The sequence below is a fragment of the Filicampus tigris genome, chromosome 8 (genome assembly GCF_054856515.1).
Source record: "Filicampus tigris isolate MCC_2025a chromosome 8, RoL_Ftig_1.0, whole genome shotgun sequence".
NCBI lineage: Eukaryota > Metazoa > Chordata > Actinopteri > Syngnathiformes > Syngnathidae > Filicampus > Filicampus tigris.
In genome coordinates, this window is record NC_141224.1 from 12,841,488 (window position 1) to 12,863,253 (window position 21,766).

The window sequence follows — 21,766 nt, forward strand, 5'->3', positions numbered from 1 at the left end:
ACATGGCACTTCGATGACGAAATCATCATGAGACGTGTATGCGTTTCTGTGGATGAGATGAGTCTGAATAAAAATGTTTGTGAGAGTTCTGTCAAATGCATGCTCACCTAATCTCATTGTCTTTCATCAGATAACTGTGGTGTTTCTGAAAAACACCACTAGCTCAGTCGGGTACGTGGGTAGAGGTGGGGGACTGGTTCATCTGATTTGGACTTGATGACTCGAGTCGCTTATTCAACGGCACTTTCTTCTGTCAGATACAGGTAACTTAGCTGTGTGAACTGTGAAGCTAGCTTTTTACAAACTGGAGACCATGGGCCGCGCTGCGCCCTTTGCTAGGTAAAATGCATGATTTCCGATACGATAGTTTCGGGGAGGCAATGCGGGAATGTCGCTGGCCGACATGAAATATATGATATAAAATCCAGAAAAATACAGCAAACTGTTATATGATCTGATTGGCTTAATCGGCATTGTGTCATCTGATTGTCGTCTCCAAAAATAGTGGCTTGGGTGAAAATAACTTTTTTTTTTTTTTAACAAATAAAGGTTATGCATTGCAGTTTTAATTTGATATAAATATGTAGTTAAAGTATATAATTTTGGTTTTAACTGTGGTTGTTGAACTATTTACATTTATCAGGTTAATTTAGCAATTCACAATGAACTTTTGCAGATGGGCAGATCTTTTTTTGATTGTGCGATTTAGATGGGAAAAGTATGAGTTTTACTTTCCATTTATGTTTACAACAAAAATTTACAATAAAAGTATTTATCTGTATTTGTTGCTAGGTGTTTTTAAATAAGGAGAGTCTGGAAAGTTGCTAACTTGACACCAATGCAGCAAGTTTTTTTTTTTTTACTTTTAACTTTATTGAATATTGAACAATATCACATAGTCAGTTAAGAAAAAAAAAATCTGCCTTCAATAATGAAAAATTCTATGGTATCAGGAAATCCAATTAATAGATACATTGTGATATTACTGTTGAACAAAATAGTCCAAGCAAAAAGTAAAGCAAAAATAAATATAAAAGACAAGAATAGAGAAAAAGGACAGTAAAACAGGAAAACTGTCTCTGGATCCTTGTGGAGCAAGTGGGGAAGGAGGGAGGGGAGCAGTGACGTCACAGGGAGCGTGTTTCCACCAGGCCTTTGCTCAATGACCAAACATGGCAACCAATCAGGGCGCCGTATGCTAATGAAGGTGGAGCTTTGAAACACATGAGACCTTCCTTATGAATCGCCGCTTGAGCACGTAGGGCGGACTTCTCGGCTACCAGCTGACCCAACACTTCCTCCCCCGAACTCCATCCGGCAGAAACGGGACGCACTCAGTGGAATATCCCACAGGAATTTGTTCTACTTCATTTTTTTGTGTGTGTGTTTCTCGCGGCTGTTGATCGGCATGGAGTGCGGGGATGCCTCGAAGCAGAGCCGACGTTTCTGCGTTTTGTCCTGGGATCAGGTGCAGCGTTTGGATTCCATCCTAGGGGAGGCTGTACCCATCCACGGCCGGGGAAACTTCCCCACGCTGTCCATGAGACCCCGACAGATTGTTCAGGTAAAGAAATGGACATTTTGTGAGGGGAAATTTGAATAGCAAAGTTTTTGACGTTGCATGTCATAAAATCAACAAATGTATGCACAGAACATTCGAAGCAATCTTGCTCTCTTCCTTTTGAATAATATTTCAATGGAGGCTGACGCGCTTATTCTCTTCTCTTTCCGTTCTTCAATTCTCCTCAGGAGTTGTCAGTCTATATGAGAGCCTATCATTCACACGTAAACCACAGATATGTTTTAATTGCATTTTAAACACTCCACCTCCCCACATTCCAGTGGCTGACTTAACACAATTTTTCCTCTCCCTGTGGCGTCCGCACAGACGGTTAGCTATCTGCAAAGCGTCTTCTCGTGAGTCAAAATTCCACTTATGGTCCATCTCAAGCCTCACAGTCACGCTGCACTACTTCATTCCCAATTTGATGATGAGCTCAGCGACTGTATGAAGCCCTGAGCTCATGCTTGTGGTTATGGAAAGATAAATGCACCGTTGAGTGTTGCAGGAAGCTTAAATGCAGGTTGGAGACTCGTGTTTTCTGTGCAGACCCCAAAGCTAAATTATGAATATTTTTGGAATAACGTATGGAATATTTACAAGTAAATATCCTGTCATGACTAGCTATAACAATGGGAGGAGTGGACATTCCATTGTGATGGTCCACGCAGTGTTAGAGGATGAACAATTGTTTTATAATGTAGACGTGTTGATACATATTTATTTAGTTTATTACGAGCCAGCTTTTGTTACACAAGTCCTGGCTGTCACTTTTATCAATGGTCTCTTACTATATAAGGAAAGACATGCGTGTCGTCCCTGCTAGGGTTTCACCTCCACTGACTGCCTGCGAGCCACACATGCAGCTCCTGCAGAAGCACTGCCTAATGTAAATCGGAGCGGCCACATTCCTGGTTGTGACATCAGTGCAAGCAGAGTTCACGTTCTCCGGAGCTGAGTCATTATGAGCTGTTAAGAACTGTGCGAGGGGTTGCCTTGCCTTTTGAAAAAAATAAAAATAAAAAAAAACAAACCTTTTTTTCCCCCCCTGTAGCTGCAGAATATTTAAATAGGTCTTATGTGATCACCATAAGAGAGAGTTAGCACACTCTAATCTGATGGGTCAGTGCCATGGGGGAGAATTAGGATTGTGTACGTCTGTGTTTGTCTGCAACGAAGACTCGTGCTGAATCCTGTGTAGTTTTACACATTGGTGGATCGGAATTGGATCATGAGCTGTTCCTTTCCGCAGAGAGATGACACATAATGTGGTTTGCTTTGGATCATGAGCTCTTTCTTGCAATAGATAGTTGAGTATACAGTTTATAAATAGGTCCGCCTGATGTGGGAGGCTTTCAATCATAAGCTTCCCCTTTAGATAGATAGATAGATGTGAATCCTCCCCTTCGTATGTGGCAAAACACTTTCGTCGAACCATTAACCAGGTCACTAGGAGAGGAGAGGAAAGGAAACACGGCTGACCCTTAATGACCCACAAGCTGAGAAGTAAAGCCACAAAGCAAAGGTTTTCTCATCAACTACCCAGCAGTGCGCAGGGCGCTCGCAAATATATACGTGTCACAGTCCGTGCGTGTGATAAGATGAGACCGTTTGAGGCTGCCGCTCTGCATTCGTTCGGACTGAAGTCGATGCTGACGAAATGGACTTTGAGAGAAGCGTATCGATCTGGCCTTCGCGAGGCAGCCCGTTTCAACGTACAGTATTTCCACGCTCGCATCTAACGCCCCGCTGCATGTGCGTCTCTGGTCTAGGTGGTGCGGGCGCGGCTGGAGGACAAGGGGGTGTGCGTCAAAGACGTGCGGCTCAACGGCTCGGCCGCCAGCCACGTGCTCCACCAGGACACCGGTTTGGGCTACAAGGACCTGGACCTGATCTTCGGCGTGTCTCTGAAGGACGACCAGGCCTTCCGACTGGTGAAGGATGTGGTGTTGGACTGTCTGTTTGATTTCCTCCCTCCCGGAGTGTCCAGGGAGCGCATCACAGCGCTGACCCTCAAAGAGGCCTACGTGCAGAAACTGGTGAAAGTCTGTAATGACGCGGACCGCTGGAGCCTCATCTCGCTGTCCAACAACACGGGCAAGAATGTGGAGCTAAAATTTGTAGACTCTTTAAGGCGGCAGTTTGAGTTCAGCGTGGACTCCTTCCAGATTTGCCTCGACTCTCTGCTCTTGTTTGACCGCTGCTCAGAGACGCCCATGTCGGAGAGCTTTCACCCCACGGTGGTCGGCGAGAGCGTGTACGGCGACTTCCAGGAGGCCATGGATCATTTGTGTCAGAGGACCATAGCCACGAGAAGCCCCGAAGAGATCCGAGGGGGCGGCTTATTGAAGTACTGCCACCTGCTCGTACGGGGCTTCCGAGCGGCCTCCGAGTCGGACATGAAGCAGATGCAGCGCTACATGTGCTCGCGCTTCTTCATTGACTTCTCCGACATCGGCGAGCAGCAGAGGAAACTGGAGGCTTACCTCCAGAACCACTTTGCCGGCATGGAGCACAAACGCTACGAGTGCCTGATGACGCTGTACCAGGTGGTGAACGAGAGCACCGTGTGCCTGATGGGCCACGAGCGGCGCCAGACGCTCAGCCTCATCTCCATGCTGGCGCTGAAGGTGCTGGCCGAGCAGAACGCCATCCCCACGGTGACCAACGTCACGTGCTACTACCAGCCGGCGCCCTACGTGCAGGACATTAACTTCAGCAATTACTACGTCGCACACGTGCAGGCGCCGCACATGTCGCCGTGCGCCGCTTCCTATCAGACATGGCTGCCCTGTAGTTGAGGCCAATGTAACCCAAAGATGGATTGCTTTTGCATTTCCTTGCAGAAAGAGGACTGAACAAAGACAAAAAAACCCCCCAAAAAACAAAAAAAAAAACCAAATGCGACTCGATTGAAACAAACACACAAAACAATCCTGTTCTGCTGTAAGTACGATTGAGCCGTCACGCGACGTCCGTGAGATTGCGGGTTATTTTTCAAGATGTAGCGCTAATGTTTTATTTAAAGTTAAAAAAAAAAAAAAAAAAAAAAAGAAGTCTTTGTGAAGTTTTTTATAGAAATACAATCTTTAGGAGACAAACGTTAAAGCTGATGTTATTTTCATACTCTGGCTTTTAATTTTTGTAAAATACTGGACCAAAGATGTATTTTTACTCCGAAAGGGAATTCTTTTTTCTTTGGTTCATGATTCCAAGTGCCTAAAGTGACCTGTGAAATATTCTCGAGATGTCCGTAACGTGAGAACTGTGCTGCATTCAGGTTTTTTTTCCCTCTAGAATACTCTGTCTGTCTTTAAGGAGCAGAAGCATTCATTTTTGTGAGATTAAAAAAAAGCAAAAGTAATTTTGGTTGTTGTGGTTATTTTTGTTGTCATCTGGGCCCCCAATGGTAAGGATGTCTTGAATGTTGAGTTTCGCAGGGTGCAATTTGATCGCTATTTTGAAATCATTAATGAGTCACATTGTCGAGCATCACATGGAATAGTTCGGATTGGATTGTAAGTAACAGGTGCTCTTTTAGATGGAAGCATACCATGAGTGCCTGTTTGTCGTCTACTTGATCTCATCAAGGAGACAGCTTTCCAGTCAGCAGCTCCAGTGCAAGGCATGTATACTTGTGGCTGCATTTGTTCAACGGGGGCTGAGGATCCGTTACGATCTAAGGACATGAACCATAAGGAGGCTTTTCTCAAGCACAATGGCTTCTCTTTACTCTGATACTAAAGCTTTTTTTTTTTTTTTTACAAAGGCCGGTCTGTTCTGCCACCCATGATACTAATGGAAAGCTAACCCTGTTTGCTTGACTGACACCATATCCGCATCGTGGTCCAAAATCTTGACGGCGATACAGCGATAGCAAGGAGGGATGGCGAAGCTGCAACTCAACTGGTTCTCACCACACATTTAGCCTTCACTTTATAAGAGGACATATTTGTTTGAACATCAGAGCTGGGCATTTTACTAAAAATTGAGCGTTCGTTTTTCGTCATCCGTCTGCAGCGTGGGTACCATTCCGTTGTCCGTCGTTCTGCTTTTTTTCAGGCAGGAACAAAATAGTACCCGCCTCTAGGCCGGTTCGCCTCTGATTTTAAACGTGCTTCCGTCAGCGATTACGACCGCAAACTTCAATAGCTACCCATAACCCCCCGGAAAATATACTACAGACGAAAGGTAGATTAAATACATGGGCTTCCGACTATGTTTAGTCTGTCTATTTTAACATTTTTGCCATCTGTCATCCACCGTCAGCAAAATGGACGTCCGTCATAGGCGGATAGACGGACCGTCCGTCACATAGATGGAATGCCCAGCTCTGTTGAACACGTGACTGGCAGCTGAGAACATTTTCAGTAAGTCTGATGACGACAACTGGAATGGATTATTCAACTTTGCTTGAAGTTATTTCCTCATACAGTAGTCATTACTCAACTGTAAAAAAGGACGAGGCATCTATTGTACCAAGCAAAAAATTATCACATTATATAACACATTATATAACTATATATATAACTATATATATATATAACTATATATATATATATATATAACTATATATATATATAACTATATATATAACTATAACTATATATATATATATATATATATATATATATATATATATATATATATATATATATATATAGTTATACCCATGCAGGCCTGATTTTGCGATGAAGGAATGTCTGATATTGAATGTGGAATTGGTAGTCTTAAGATGGTATTGACACCAGAAAGTGGAAAATATGTTGTCTTTAAGATATTTAGAAATTCATTCATTCGGGCGTGCTGGAGCCTATCCCAGCTGTCTTTGGGCAGTAGGCGGGGGACACCCTGAATTGGTTGCCAGCCAATCGCAGGGCACACAGAGACAAACATCCGCACTCATAATCACACCTAGGGGCAATTTAGACAGTCCAATCAACTTACCATGCATGTTTTTGGAATGTGGGAGGAAACCGGAGTACGCGGAGGAAACCCACGCAGGCACGGGGAGAACATGCAAACTCCACACAGGGAGGCCGGAGCCGGGATCAAACCCACGACCTCTGAACTGTGAGGCGGACGTGCTGATATTTAAAAATATTTGTGATTTTCATCCGTCCATGCTTGTCACACAGCCTCCAAATTAAACCTACAAATTTCCTAGAGGGGGAAAAAAGAAAAATAATATTCGCGATGAGAAGCTTATCTATTTTAAATGGACATGGCATCTAGTCAATTAAATGACATACTGTATGTTTGGTTTACGTTTGCAAATTGCCGATATTAAGTTAGGGCGCCATTCCCTGCACAACATGGAGCCCCAGAACATAATACCATTAAGTAGGAAATGAGCTCTTTATTCTTATATCACATTACCTGTCTGGGGCAAGTATTAATTAATGTTGCCAATGTGAGCTTACTTACTTCTACGCATGCTCGGATTAACCGTACAAGAAGCCCCTGCATGCGTAAAAAAATTCTAAGCCTACATGGAACCACCCCCCCACTGCTCACTCTCTGTGGAACAAGTATCAACTATTTCACCTCCACATTCCTTTCAAGTCTGCACAACCTGCGCTTCCATGGTATGGAAATGCTATCCATGATATGGAAATGGCTTTGTGCTACTTTGTTTATTAATTTGGTTAACTGCCTTGGAATGCTCACACCTTAAACTCAAAGTTCATACTGTCAGGATTATGGCAAACTTAAACAACAGACAGGAAGAAAGACAAGGGAATCTGATTATTTTTACTCGCAAGGTGAACAGGACAGAGATGTGCCATTTAGAATCTTCGACCGATCTGACACACTCTGACGTACTCTCTCTTTTTATTTTCTAGGGTGGTCGCTAATTGTATACATAGAAGTTGCTACTCTAACGGTTTGGGGGGAACGTAGCATCGCAACAAACAGTTCGAAAACGGTGTGTGTGTGTGTGTCGGGGGGTTGTTGTTATTGTTATATTCTGTCCCAAAGACTCAGCGTCCAACCACGGGATGCTCTTCAATAAGAGCATCGTTCCTGTTTGCAGCCGCGTCCTCCTCACATTCCACTTTCTTCACAAACAACTTCGACATGATGCAAACAAGTTTATAATGCTGAACAAATGCCTTGCAATACTTATAAGAATAAATATGGGATAGCTTATGTACAATTATTCTAACAGATACAATACAATTTAGAGAAGAACAAGTTTCGATTTTCTGAGTGTAAGAGTGGTGGTGCTTTTGGAGCCCCAAGCTGATTGGCCTAATTGATGACTAGTCTTTACTCGGACAGAGGCCCATTGTGGAAGTTACCTTCCCATTTTTGTACAAACACAGATCGGCATGTGATGATGATTCACTGTGGACTGTTCTTGAACATTTCTCTTATGGCAATTAAAGGGACGGTGGGGCCACGTTTTCACTAACAAGTTCTTTTTATATATTTTTTGATCAGGAAAATGAAAAAAGTTGTCATTTTCTATTTTATCAATAAATTTGGGAGAAATTAGGAAATAAGTGACTCTATGAATAATGCCTCTTGTTAATGAGCAGAATGGCCGCGCCCCCTGCCTTTCTATCCTTTTTCGGCCGGAGTCACGCGAGGGACAGATTCCAAACCCTCCATTGGAAATCATTATACTTTCATTGCTTATAACGTCCAAAAACGGCGATCAATTGGCACCAAAATTTCTGTGAACATCTCTACTAATACCCACTTCAATATATCAAAAGGATTAACCTCTCCGTGGCTGATTTGTATGAGAATGAGGAAATGTGGAAGTCAGCAGAGCTACATAGGCTGGAACGAGCGCACAATGCTTCAAGAAAAAAAAAAAAAAACACTGCTTCTTTGCTGATCACGGTTAGAACGGGTGAGACATTAAACACCAGTCAGGATATTTACAGAGACTGAAGTGGAAATGAGACGTGCACATTTATTTGGATGAGGAGTGCCCCAGATTTTCGGGTTACAACGCGCCGTCCAATTTGGAAGGTAACAGCCGAAATGGCACGTTCCAATGCGGCCACACTCTCGGCTGTGCAGTCAGCCTCGCTGGAACTTTTTGTTCGCTGTTCGATGAGGGCTTTTGTCACTCTCAAGCCGCTTCACTCGGGCAGAAGAGGACTGCAAGCAAAAAGCAGAGACACCGCGCGGGACTGCTTGCGAGGCGACATGAAGACACAGGCTCATCTTCACCTCCACATGCTGGGCAGATAGTAAGGAGCTAATGTTGTTGTGCTAATGCCTTTTGTTTTAATGGCCTGAAGCTAGTTGTTGCTAAACCTCCGCTGTCCCAATCCTACCTTTAATCGTAGAGGGAAGTGGGGGGCTCCAATCTGCCTGCTACTGCTGCAAGCCGCGTCTCTCTCCCTCCTGAGACACGAGTTTAGCGTCGCTAAGTTTCCGAAATATAACCAGTCGGGGTTCGTGTGCGCATTCATGCTTTTGTCTGCTTCAGCTTGTGAAAGTGGAGGAGCAATCGCCACGGTATTTTTGATTTTGTGGAGGTGATCATGATGAGATCACGTTTTATGTTAATAAATCCAAACTATTGTGCAGAACACTTTTGTGCTTTCATAGTTTGAAGTGGACAAGAGTAGTAATGACAATGTTGTTGACTTGGCAGTGTCAGACCACTACTGTGTCCATTTTAACATCGCCAGTTTTAACCATCTAGCAGTCCCGGTCAGAACAGTGAAGAAACGCTACCTATCTTCTGAGGTGGCAGCAAATTTTATCGAGATCTTAAAAAACACTCCTGCTGACATTTTACCTGCACCCTGTGATCTTATTGTTGACAATTTTAACCTACATCTTAAATCATCATTAGATTCAGTAGCTCCACTTTTAATTAAAACAACAAAAACAAAGACTGTACCCCCGTGGAGAAACAATGCTATCAAAATATCAAAGAGAAAATGCAGGAGTGCAGAGAGGAGGTGGAGAAAAAGTAAACTTACAGTACACTATGAAATTTTATGCGAACAACTGAAATCTTACAATAAAACAGTAAAACTGGCAAGATCTTCCTATTTCTCAAACCTCATTACAGTCAATAAAAACAACCCCAGGGTTCTCTTCTCCACCTTTGAACTTTTAACTCGTTCTGATTTTAATAAGTCCCCACAGAGACCAACAGATGCTCTCTGTGAGGACTTTGCAGACCACTTCAGAAGTAAAATCGATGACATAAGATCCAGTCTTTTAGCCCGTCAAAACACAAGTTTTAATAAACCCGGACAATCATATTTACATGAGGAAACACTGGAAAGTTTTGCCCTGGTTGATGCAAGGACACTTGTTCGAGTTTTCTCCCAGGTAAACCCAACAACCTGCCTTTTGGATCCAATTCCCACATTTCTTTTTAAGACATTTTATGGATTTTTTGAAGAACAAATTTTAAATATAGTCAATTGCTCTCTTCAGACAGGCGTCTTCCCAGCTGCCTTTAAAACGGCGGTGGTGAAGCCCCTTCTGAAGAAGAGCGGTTCTGACCCGAGCGTTTTTAATAACTACAGACCCGTATCCAACTTACCGTTTTTAAGTAAGATTTTAGAAAAACTGGTTTTCATCCAGTTGAATCATTTTTTAAATACAAATAATATTTTGGAGGAATATCAATCTGGTTTTAGGATGAACCACAGTACGGAGACTGCTCTTTTAAGGATCTTAAATGATATTAGGTGCACTGCAGACGTGAGAAAACTCACAGTCTTGGTGCTACTGGATCTAAGCGCTGCTTTTGATACAGTAGATCACCAAATTTTATTAAATAGACTTAAAAATCTAGTGGGCATCTCTGGTACTGTTTTTGACTGGTTTTATTCCTATCTCACAGACCGATATTTCTTTGTAAGTATGGATACTTGTTCCTCTAAAACTCATGAAATTAAATGTGGGGTTCCTCAAGGTTCGATTTTAGGCCCCTTACTTTTTAATCTTTATATGCTTCCCCTCGGGGATGTCATCAGGGGACACGGCATCAGCTTTCACAGCTATGCTGATGACACGCAGCTGTATATTGCCGTGTCTCCTGATGACACAGGACCCATTGATACCCTTTTAAATTGCATTTTAGATATCAAGTCATGGATGGCAGATAATTTCCTACAGCTCAATGAGGACAAGACTGAGGTCTTAGTTATCGGTCCCGAAGGTCAGAGAGAGAAGCTTTTACCAAAACTACACATTTTTAATCCCTCACACTGTGTGAAGAACCTTGGCGTCATTTTTGACTCTGAGCTCAGTTTTATTCCTCATATTAAAAATGTAACCAAGATTGGTTTTTATCACCTTAAGAATATCGCCAGAGTCCGCCCGTTTCTCTCTCAGGCTAACACGGAAGTGCTGATGCATGCCTTTATTTCCTGTCGTTTAGATTACTGTAATGCCCTGCTCTCTGGCCTCCCGAAAAAGAGCATTTCACCACTGCAACTACTGCAGAATTCAGCCGCTCGGGTGCTGACGAGAACCAGAGGGCGGGAGCACATTACGCCAGTTTTGAAATTGCTGCATTGGCTCCCTGTGTGTTTCAGGATCGATTTTAAAGTACTTTTATTAGTTTATAAATGTGTTAATGGTCTTGGGCCATCTTATTTATCTGATTTGCTTTTATCATACCAGCCCTCGCGGATCCTGAGGTCCTCTGGCGCCGGCCTTTTATTTATTCCAAGGGTGAGGACCAAAATGCATGGCGAGGCTGCATTCAGCCATTTTGGTCCTCACCTTTGGAATAGCCTGCCAGAGGATGTCAGGTCTGCAGAGACTGTTGATATTTTTAAGAGGAAGCTCAAGACACACCTTTTTAGTTTGGCTTTCAACAACTTTTAAATAATTTATCTTTTCTTTTGATTGAAGATAATTCTATGTTTTGCTTTGAATGTTTTAAAGCACTTTGAGTTGCATTTTTATGTATGAAAAGTGCTATATAAATAAAATGTGATTGATTGATTGATTGATAATGTGCATTTGCATTTTGGTGGCGATCAGTCACCGTTTTAGACAACAGAACTGACAAAGCGAGCAATATTACCAAGCATGCCTTCCTCGCGTGACGTAGACCGCTGAGACCGAAAACATAACATAAGGGAAATTGTCCTAAACCTAATCACAAAAAAATATCTTAAATCACTACAGAGTCTTTTGAGGTGGGCATTTTAGTGCTAATGTCGTTTTTACATGCCAACCTATTATATAAGTGCCAATGTTAAGCTCACCCAAGTGTCCCTTTAAGAACAATTAACAAGCTTGAATCAAGCAGTTTAACTGCGCTCTTAAATTTTTATTGTGTGCTTTCTTGCTTTTCGGTTTGTGGGGTAAAAAGCATGTGGGCTCTAATTTCATCATTCTTCCCTTGGGATGGCAATTTTGCCACCCATGCAGAACTCTGCAGAACCTTTTTTATTTACTTTTGAAGCTTACTCCCGATATATATATATATATATATATATATATATATATATATATATATATATATATATATATATATATATATATATATATATATATTTATATATATATATATATATATATATATATATATATATATATATATATATGTATATATGCAGTTTTGAATGAATGTACAGTATGTTTCCTATAAGAACAACAGATCAGTCAGAAAAAACAAGTAGTAATGAGTCACAATTATTGTGTCGTTTACCTTGCTAATTTTGGCTATGTGTAAGTCTGTTGACGTTTGAATAATGTTGTCTTTGTGTGTACGTGTGCGTGTATGTATTTTGAGAATGAAGTTTCCAAACCAACCCAGGGGTTGGAGCTGTTTTCAAGTGAATTTTAGTGCTTATCCAATCATTCATTCATTTGAAAAGACGGTAAAAAACAACCCATCCTGTTCTGCTTTCACAACATGCACAATAGGGAAATAATAATCAGATCAGTGCAAGTAAATCAAATAATAATACATGCACATACTGTATGTATATATATTCACTATGTGAAATAATAAGTTTTTAAAATCTCTCATGCCATTTGTTTGATAGCTTTTTCCCCTATGTTGCAAATGAAAAAGCCAAACATTTAATAACAATAATAATAATAATAATAATCATCATCAACATCATCATTATCATCATCATCATCATCATCATCATCATCATCATCATCATCATCATCATCATCATCATCATCATCATTATCATCATCATCATCATCAGAGGAGGAGGAGGAGGAGGAGGAGGTGGAGTGGCTCTGTCGACATATGGTTAACTTTTACACTTGTGTCGTCCCTTCTAATGCAAGCAAAATAGTGACGACTCGGTCCAGCTCACACAGACCGGAGTTAGGATGTGGGCATCTTTGGAAGTGAAGCTATACTTGGGGAGCACATGAGCGTGACATCATCTCATGGGTGCAAAGCGGAAACACATGTCTCATGATTGGACCAAGCTGATGCTGCAGTTTCAGCTGCAGGAGGCTGCTGTGGGTGTGTGTGTGTGTGTTGCTTATTGAAATACCTAACTATACAATACATAAAGTATCTAAGCGTACACATAAACAGTATCACTATGGTGGATGTGCGTTTTCTATAGGCAGATTCATTGGCAGTTTATTATGCAGGAAAGGCCATTGTATTAATGCACAGACAACAACCGTGTACTAACGACAACTTTGTCCATCATAGAATAACAAACGCCATGACACTTCACAGTACCATTATACTTTCGTGTCATTATACTTCTTGAAATACTCCGAACCGCCACTGTTGGAGAAGCGTAGCTAATGGTGAGCAACAGTTTTAATCGTTTGCTTTTATTTTATAAAACATACGCTGAAATTTGTAATGTGCATCCCAGGTGAGACATGTTTTTTTCAAGTTTTGAAAACATATCTGTTTGACAGGCAGAGTCAGAACGAGGGGCGCACGTGTACTGTACATGTATTCATGGTACACCACTGTACCGTACTAACTTCCCGCACAGAACATATTAGGAAGGGGATTTTACTAAAAAGTGTCCAGATACAGTATAAATGACATTTTATGTCTGTATTTTGTGCACTCATGAAATTGAATTACAGTTATAACTTCACTCCAATGTCCAATGACTAGCTACTCATAATAGTTGTCATTTACCCACAAGCACAACCTGTTTAAGAAGCGTTGCGTAGATGTGCATCAACAAAGACGCAACGTTGTGTCTTTTGGCACTTCCTCCACCTTCCACATGTGAATAGGTTGAAGCTAATTGGCTGCTTGCTGCATTGCTAGCATGCATTAGCGAACGGGATTTTTTTTTTTTAATTTAGCAACATAACCTATCATTAGAGAAGACAATAGCTGTGATTGAGTAAAACAAACAAGAAGTAAAAAAATGCTCTTCTCTTCTCTCCTATTCTATTCTATTTTATACTCAGGAACACACCCACGTTATTATACATACACGGCTAAAGTGTACAACCTGATAATGGTGTTAATGTGACAAAACATTGACAGAATAAAGCCTAAGGATAATATCCTCCACAGTCCTTATTTTAATGCAGATATGCTGTTATGCAATGGTAATCACAGTATATTGCAAATTTTAGTGCTGGTCTGGTGTTAATTCAACACTGAGGGTGTTCATTTTAACACTTGCTAAGTGCCTATATGCATCCACCCTACCTAGTGGTAAAGTTTTATGTGAAAACTGCCCATCATGGTGCCAATATTAAAATAAGGTCAGACACACAAAAAACAGTAAACAAATCCTCATCAATTGTACTTTGTAAATGCATTCAGGTAATCATCAAGACCCGTAGTAATAACATTTGTGGTCAAAAGAAATGCCTTATTGTCATGAGGATGTTATTTTATTCTTAAAATATGGAATTCAGTTTCAGTAGCAACATAAATAAACATTCCATTCTGGCATTCACGTCCATATTTTTTCACCCAGGGGGTAGAGGCAACACTAAACTTTTACAGCACTTATCACAAAACCTTCATATATCTAAACAACTGGGCCTCATTTATCAACGTGCGCACGAACATTCCATGAACATCGGCGACAGTGCTTGTGGATTTTGAGACTGGTTACGTGGTGCCCCTTTTAAAAAGGGGGACTGGAGGGTGAGTTCTTCCAAATACAGGGGGATCACACTCACCAATCACCCTGGTGAGGTCTACACATGGGTGTTGGAGAGGAGGGTCCGTTGGGAACTCCAATCTCAGATTCAGGAGAACTAGTATGGGCTTCATAATGGCCGCGGAACAATGGACGACCACTACACCTTCGTCAAGATCCTGGAGGGTGTATAAGAGTTTGCCCAACCAGTCTATATGTGTTTTACAGACTCGGAGAGGGTTTTTGGCAATGTTGCTAAAAATTATGTGGTTTTTTTTTTTTTGGTGGTGGAGTATGTACCCCCTGATACGGCCTGTTCAGTACTTGTACGACCAGTGTCAGGGTTTGGTCCGCATTAGTAAATTGGAATTTACTACTTGGAAAGTAAATTTATCTGTAAGAGTTGGACTTCACCAGGGCTCTCCTTTGTCATCGATTCTGTTCATAACATTTACGGGCAGAATTTCTAGGAGCAGTCAAAGCGTCGAGGGGTTTAAGTAGCTTGGGGTTTTGTGTGGTGAATTGGTGCAGCGTCTGCAGTGATGCAGACTTTGTATTGGTCCATCATGGTGAAGAAGGAGCTGAGTCGAAAGGTGAAGCACTCAATTTACCAATGACTCTACGTGCCTACTATCATCTATGGTCACTAGCTGTGGGGCATGACCAAAAGAACAAGATCCTGTATACAAGCGGCCAAAAGGAGTTTCCTCTGCAGGGTGTTCGGGCGCTCTCTTAGAGATAAAGTGAGAAGAATCTCGGTCATCCTGGAAGGGCTCAGAGTAGAGCCGCTCTTCCTCCACATTGATAGGAGCCAGATGAGTTGGCTTGGGCATCTGATCAGGGTGCCTCCTGGTGAGGTGTTCCAGGCACGTCACGCCGGGAGGAGGCCCCGAGGACGATTTAGGACACGCTGAAGAGACTATTATGTCTCCCAGCTGGTCTGGGTATGCCTTAGAATGTCTTGGGATCCTAGGCTGTGGCTAGGGAGAAAGAAGTTTGGGTTTCCTTGCTAAAGTTGCTGCCCAGGCAACTCGATGACAGTTTGGTACAATTGTACTGCTTGTACTGTATTTTCCCAGTCAGTATCTGGTGTGACCCCAAGCATCTGGTGTGACCCAAACAGTGCAACGTATCAGCTTTGCATAAATTCGATCAGGTTTTCAACTCTGGTCTATGGAGTGTTGGTCCACTCCTCTTCAATAACTGGTTGAAGTTGCTAGATGCTGGCATAGACTGGGACACTCTAATCTTGGATGCCGATTAATCAGAGCATCCTAAACATTTCCATGGGTGACATGTCCGGCAAGTATGATGGCCATGCAAGAACTGGGTTTTCAGCTTCCAGGAATTGTGTATGACCTTTGTGAAAGACCTTTGCAGCTTGTGGCACAACAATGCGCTTCCGGATCTTGTCATGGTATCTTGGCAACTGTTTCATTGTCTGTAACACGCCTAACTAGTACATAACCACACCGACGCCGGGCGGCTGGATCCACAACTTTGACACAATAAAACTACTAAACCAACAATGCCGTACATGGTGTCTGACATCTGCAATATACAAAAAAATGTAGGCCATCAAGTTTGGTCATGCGAACCGACTGGTCTCACACTTATAGGAGGTAAAGAGGCCGGATGCATCGAGATGGTCCTGGGCTACTGTTGTTACACATTGTCTGCAGTTGTAATGCCAGTCAGATGTTCTTCCAAATTCTCTGCAATGCCTTTGGAGACGCTTAATGGTAGGCAGAGGAACATTCAGTGCCGGGGTAACCGCTCTGGTGGCCCTTTCTACAGGCAGCATGTCAAAGGCACACTCCCTCAAATCACGGGACAGCTGTGGCTCTTTTGTGTAATGAAACGGAATCATTTGGGGTGGCATTTAACTGTGGGGAGCCTATAGCATACCTGTTTAATAATCATTGTTCCTCAGCATTCTGACACACCCCACCTTTGAGGTGTGGCGCTGTAAAGTAGAAGTTTTCATTGCAGATTTGTTTACGATTCCTGCGAAATAGACCCATTGTGCAAACAAAAGTGTAGTATCTATAATTATGTCCAAGGAATATGTTTCTTTGAGGTTGCACCCTTTTTGGCATAGTTAAAGGGACATAAAAGGGCTGTCCCTAAATCATTTCCACGAAGCATAGCAATTACAATTAATGATGGTAGGTTGGGATTGACACTACGAGGCAAAGGACTGCCAGATTAATTAATACAATTAGATTTAATAAGAAAGAGGTCTCTGCCAAAACTTTCACTCATGACTGGGAAAGATAAATATGTGGGTAAATGACTGGATTTACCAGTAGATCCAAGTGCGCTATTCTGATTTATGAGCCTACGTTTCGATTGAAATGTAACTAGTATCACTGTTTACGTTTACTAAGCACATAACCCCCCTCCCCCCCAGCATACCCAGATGCCCAAATTGCACATTAATAACAACAAGTGTTCACAATGAGACAACAAGGTCGTAAAAGTCCATTCATGCATCCTTTTTTTGATACTGCTCCTTGTGTTCGGCGTTGCAGCGAGCTGGAACCAACAGTATTTCAGCTGACTTCAGCCTTAAGGCAGACTGTTGAGGAAGTGAAAAATAATACATAAATAACAAAGCTGGGCAATTGACCCTTTTTTGTGACCCTTGACCTGGGTAACCTTCCGGCCACGACCCCCCGCCCTTATTCATAAAAATTATCACCCCGCCCCGTTTCCCCCCCCCCCCCAAAATAAAAAAGTGTCCGTGATTGCCGCCACCGCGGGAGAGATGCGAAACATTATTTAAAAAGAAGCCTTTTATTGCGTAGGCTGAGATGGAATTTGGCCGCCTCGCGACCACGCTAAACGCATGAGGGCCGAGTAGTGGGCCGGACTAAAATCCACTTCCGGCCATGCTTAGTCCAGCCATTTTTTTAAATTTGTCACACCCCACCCCTCCGCCCCAAAAATAGACATCTGGCCGGGCCGAAGGGTCCGACCGGTCCGGCCCAGGGACGGACTGCCCAGCTCCGATAAATAATACAAATATTTTATGTTACCTGCTGGCCTTACACTCCTCACATTGATTTCAATGATGCAATGATGTTTTTTGGGCGGAAGCCGGTGTGACAGAGATACTGTACATGGCATGTCTAATCTGTTTGTGGAGCAGTCACAATGGCAGATATCAGATGCGTCTTATTTTTTGGGAAGAGGTCAGATTCTGAATTGAAGATGTCAGATTCCGTGGTGGGACTCCATACCACGTGGTCCCAAAATATACTGTTTCACGAGTGAGGTCAAGGGGCATGTGGGCGCGCAGCTCAGGATGCAAAATATAGTGTGAAAGATGCGCGCACACACAGGTGGGAGCAGCACGGAGCATTCCTGGCATTACAGCCGGCTGACAAACAATCCCAACTTCATCCAGAGCGCCAAGCCCGCTCAATGGAGGCAGTGTGTGCAGTTTAGCCGCTGAGGGGGGGGGGGGGGGGGGGGGGGGTGGCAGAGATCAGCCCCGCCGTTCAAACATTATAATGTCTGAGGTGTACCTGTCTACTTTAGTATGTCATTATTGTATAACATGCCACTGACTTTTATATTTATATTCTGCTTAATTTGGGTGACCTTTAAACCACAATATAGCAAAATAGCTCGGAAAAAAAACATTTGAAAGCACAAAATAACATTTGTCCACTTTGTTCAACATAAAACTGTCTTTTCACACATTTTTTCAATAACACAGTGTGACATGGTGAAGTCAGCCATAGCTGAGGATGACAAAGGAGCTCCTTGAAAGAAGCAATGGCGCTTGAGAAGTTTTACAGGCATAGTAAGATTGTCGCTCTTTGACTATAAGCTGCGTGCGACGTTTCTCTTTAAGTATTTTGATGACGCCATTAAAACTGAGGGACACACGCAAAGCCCTCTGCCAATGATGATCACATGCTCATTCATTCAAGGCAACTATAAAGCGATTATTATCTGTGGCTGAGCTCTGTATAACAAAGGAAAAATGTTTGGTGTATTTATATAAAAAAAAAAATCCCCAGTTCAAAGCACATTATGCAAACCAGGTGCAAACAAATGGAACAATTTTCCAAGTTGGAAACATGCACACATGGGAACTAACAGAAATATACAGGAATATATGAGCTTTTCTGTATTTGCTTCAAAAACAAACAAACATACAAACAACTATATCAAAAGCTAATCTATTAAACAGTGATGTTGTTTTTGTAGTCCAATGATGACATGAATAACATTCTAATCATGCTAAAGTGAAAAATAAACAATAACAAAATTCTCAAATATGAGGTAAGTAATATATATATTGTACTCTGTACAGATGTATTGCTATTTGCACTGCAGGTACATAAAAAAATCTCCCCAATTCAAGCTTTCTGAATACAGTTTAAATTGAATAAAAAAAGACACAATAACAATGCTCCAGAAATACAAGTTGTCCTCCATTGTTACGTTTGGGTGTTGCAGTCAAGCATTGTTTTCATTGAACAACACCCTTCTCATTCTAATGTGTTGTTCACTTGCCTCACCTGCTAATGTCAGATGTGAAAAGTGTGGCACCGCTGCAGCTGTCGATCACAAACTCATTTATTTAGATTGGTTTGCATGGCTGCCATCTTATGACTAAACAAATTGTTCATATATGTTTTGCAAGTTTCTACAAATGTTCTTCTGCTTTGAAAAATGACAATGAACTTGATAATGCAGCAAAAAAATCACATCCTGACTTATAACTACTCGTCAACTTGCTCCAACTTCAATATAATTTACTATTACTTTACTAGCTATCATTATGCGCATTGATTTCTTGCAGATACCAACTTTAGGCAACAGGCTCCCAATTAAAAGTACCTTCAGATAACTTTTGTGATTGTGATTATTCAGTGCACCAAAAATTAAAATGAATTTCAATGTCTTCACCCGCATTGTTATGCACACTCAATCACAACAGTGTCGAACCTGACACCCTTTAGTCTTCTTAAACTACTTGGCAAGAACCAAGACTAAATCACGATGGTCATGATGTTTGTTTTCTTCTATCTCACAGTGTTCATTTTCTAGGGATTTTTTGTGCACGTTTTCTCATGAAAAATACTGAGGATTGTTGTGGAAGCAGGCAGGAACTCTGGTGACATTTTGTCCTCATGCTGCATACAGTGTGTACAGTACACAGTATGATGGATGGTCTCCAGAAATGGATCCCCAAATTGCTGGTCCAGCCTTCTCTAGACATCATGTGGGAACCATCATCAAGGCCTTTTGCACCAATTTCCAATTCCTGTATTCCAAGAACCAGAGAGAGAAATGTGGAGAGAGGATTGGTCGCTCTTATTTGTGGCAGGTTGTGGCCCATCTTTCATGATCCACATGATCTAGATCATGGGTCACCAGCGTGGTGTCTGCGGGCCTGTTCTAAAAATAGCTCCCCAGTGAAATGTGTCTAATTTAATTAATAATAAATGAAAGTTAATGAAAACGAAATAACTAAAACTAAAATTGAAAACATATTTTCATTATCAAACTAAAATAAAAATCAATGTGCAAAAATAGACTGAAACTACATTTTACGTATATACAACTAAATAAAATGAACTATAATTACATTTCATCTTTGTCAATTAATTTAATACATGAGTCTTCGGGTTTTTTTTCCAAAATGTATTTATATCGGAAGGTCAAACAGTCGTAGTTTACTTGACTTAATCACACAATGCGTATTGTGACTTATTTTATTTTGCACTTGATGACATTTATTAAAAAATGTATATAATTAATATATAACTAATGCTAAAACAAATAAAAACTAATCCAGTACTAAGCATTCTCAAAAAATATTTTTAAAAAATAAACTGACAAACCTGCTCTAAAAAGTTATTAAAACTAACGGAATTTAAAAAACAAGTCAAAACCAAATAAAAACTAATTAAAATGAAAATTCCCAAAGTATTTCAACCCTGATTGCTATTCTTAGAGGAAGTCACCCAGCCAAAAATTCTATGCAGTAATATGTTCTATGCACCTTCGCTAGTCTAAACATGGCATTCTGATTAATATTGCATTTGTGGAATATGAGTTAAGCAGCAAAATCCACCTGTTTTTAGCCATCTTAGGGGGCGGCCATTTTGTCACTTTTGTTGACTGAAAATGACATCACACACCCTCAGGGCTCAGATAACGACCAGTTATAGCTCGTTTGTCATCTGATGCTGAGCCATGTTTGGTCCTTACCCTGAGCAACTGTGATGCCATTTTCAGTGGCCAGCGAGGTGGACAAAAACAGGTGGATTCTACTGCTTAACTCATATTCCACAAACAAAATATTAATCAGAATGCCATGTTTCTACCAGTGGCCCTACATATTCTTGTAAAGACAGATTTTGGATTGACTTCCCCTTAAAAAAATAGTACTTAACAGTGAGCTGCATCAAACATTTTTTGACTGCTTTTCTTTTTTAAATCACACTTGCATTGGGGTGAATTTGGAAATCGCTATAGAAAATGGATGAGTGGATGAACGATCTCCAAGTAGCTTCATGCTTAGGGTCAGAGCGTCTATGACGGACGCCCATTTTGTAGGCGATAAACCATAGACGGGAAACTTAAAAAAATAGACTAAGCAGAGTCGGAAGCCCATTTTTCCGTCTATGTGATCATTTATCATTAATTTTCACGGTGAGGCTTCCTCCCCCGATGAGTCTTTCGTTTCAAACATCTGCTAATGGAAGTTGGTCAAAGTTGAGACCCTATGGAAACGCACACGGAAGTCCCTTTAAAATGATAGGCGGACCGGCCTAGAGGTGATTACTATTTGGTCCGCCCGGACAAAAAGGCGGATAGACCGATGGCGGAAGGGTACCCACGCTGCAGGCGACAGGCGATAAATGGACGGGGAATTTTTAATAAAATGCCCAGCCCTGCTTTGGTTCTTTGCTGAAAGTTTGTTTATTGGTGGCCCGTTCTAACTCCCACTTTTTGCCACGTCTGCTCTTCACCTCTGCGTCAGTCTGGCCACAAAGCTGCCTCCTGCTGCGAGGAGGTTATTGGCAAGCGGCTCGCTGTGGTTATAACAAACCAGCAGTTTTGGGTCATATCAGTCAGCGTGAGTGAAACCATTAAATGCTCCATGTCTTCATGCTAC

At 41.7% G+C, this 21,766-nt stretch overlaps 1 protein-coding gene across 1 annotated transcript; it reads left to right on the forward strand.

Annotated features, from left to right (window-relative positions):
- Nucleotides 1–1,243: 1,243 nt before the first annotated feature.
- tent5ba (terminal nucleotidyltransferase 5ba) lies at nt 1,244–4,925 on the forward strand. The gene is made up of 2 exons (XM_086039043.1): nt 1,244–1,564; nt 3,334–4,925. The coding sequence occupies exons 1-2, from the start codon at nt 1,409–1,411 to the stop codon at nt 4,360–4,362; spliced, it is 1,185 nt and encodes a 394-aa protein (XP_085895169.1). The 5' UTR covers nt 1,244–1,408; the 3' UTR covers nt 4,363–4,925.
- The last annotated feature ends 16,841 nt before the right edge of the window (nt 4,926–21,766 follow it).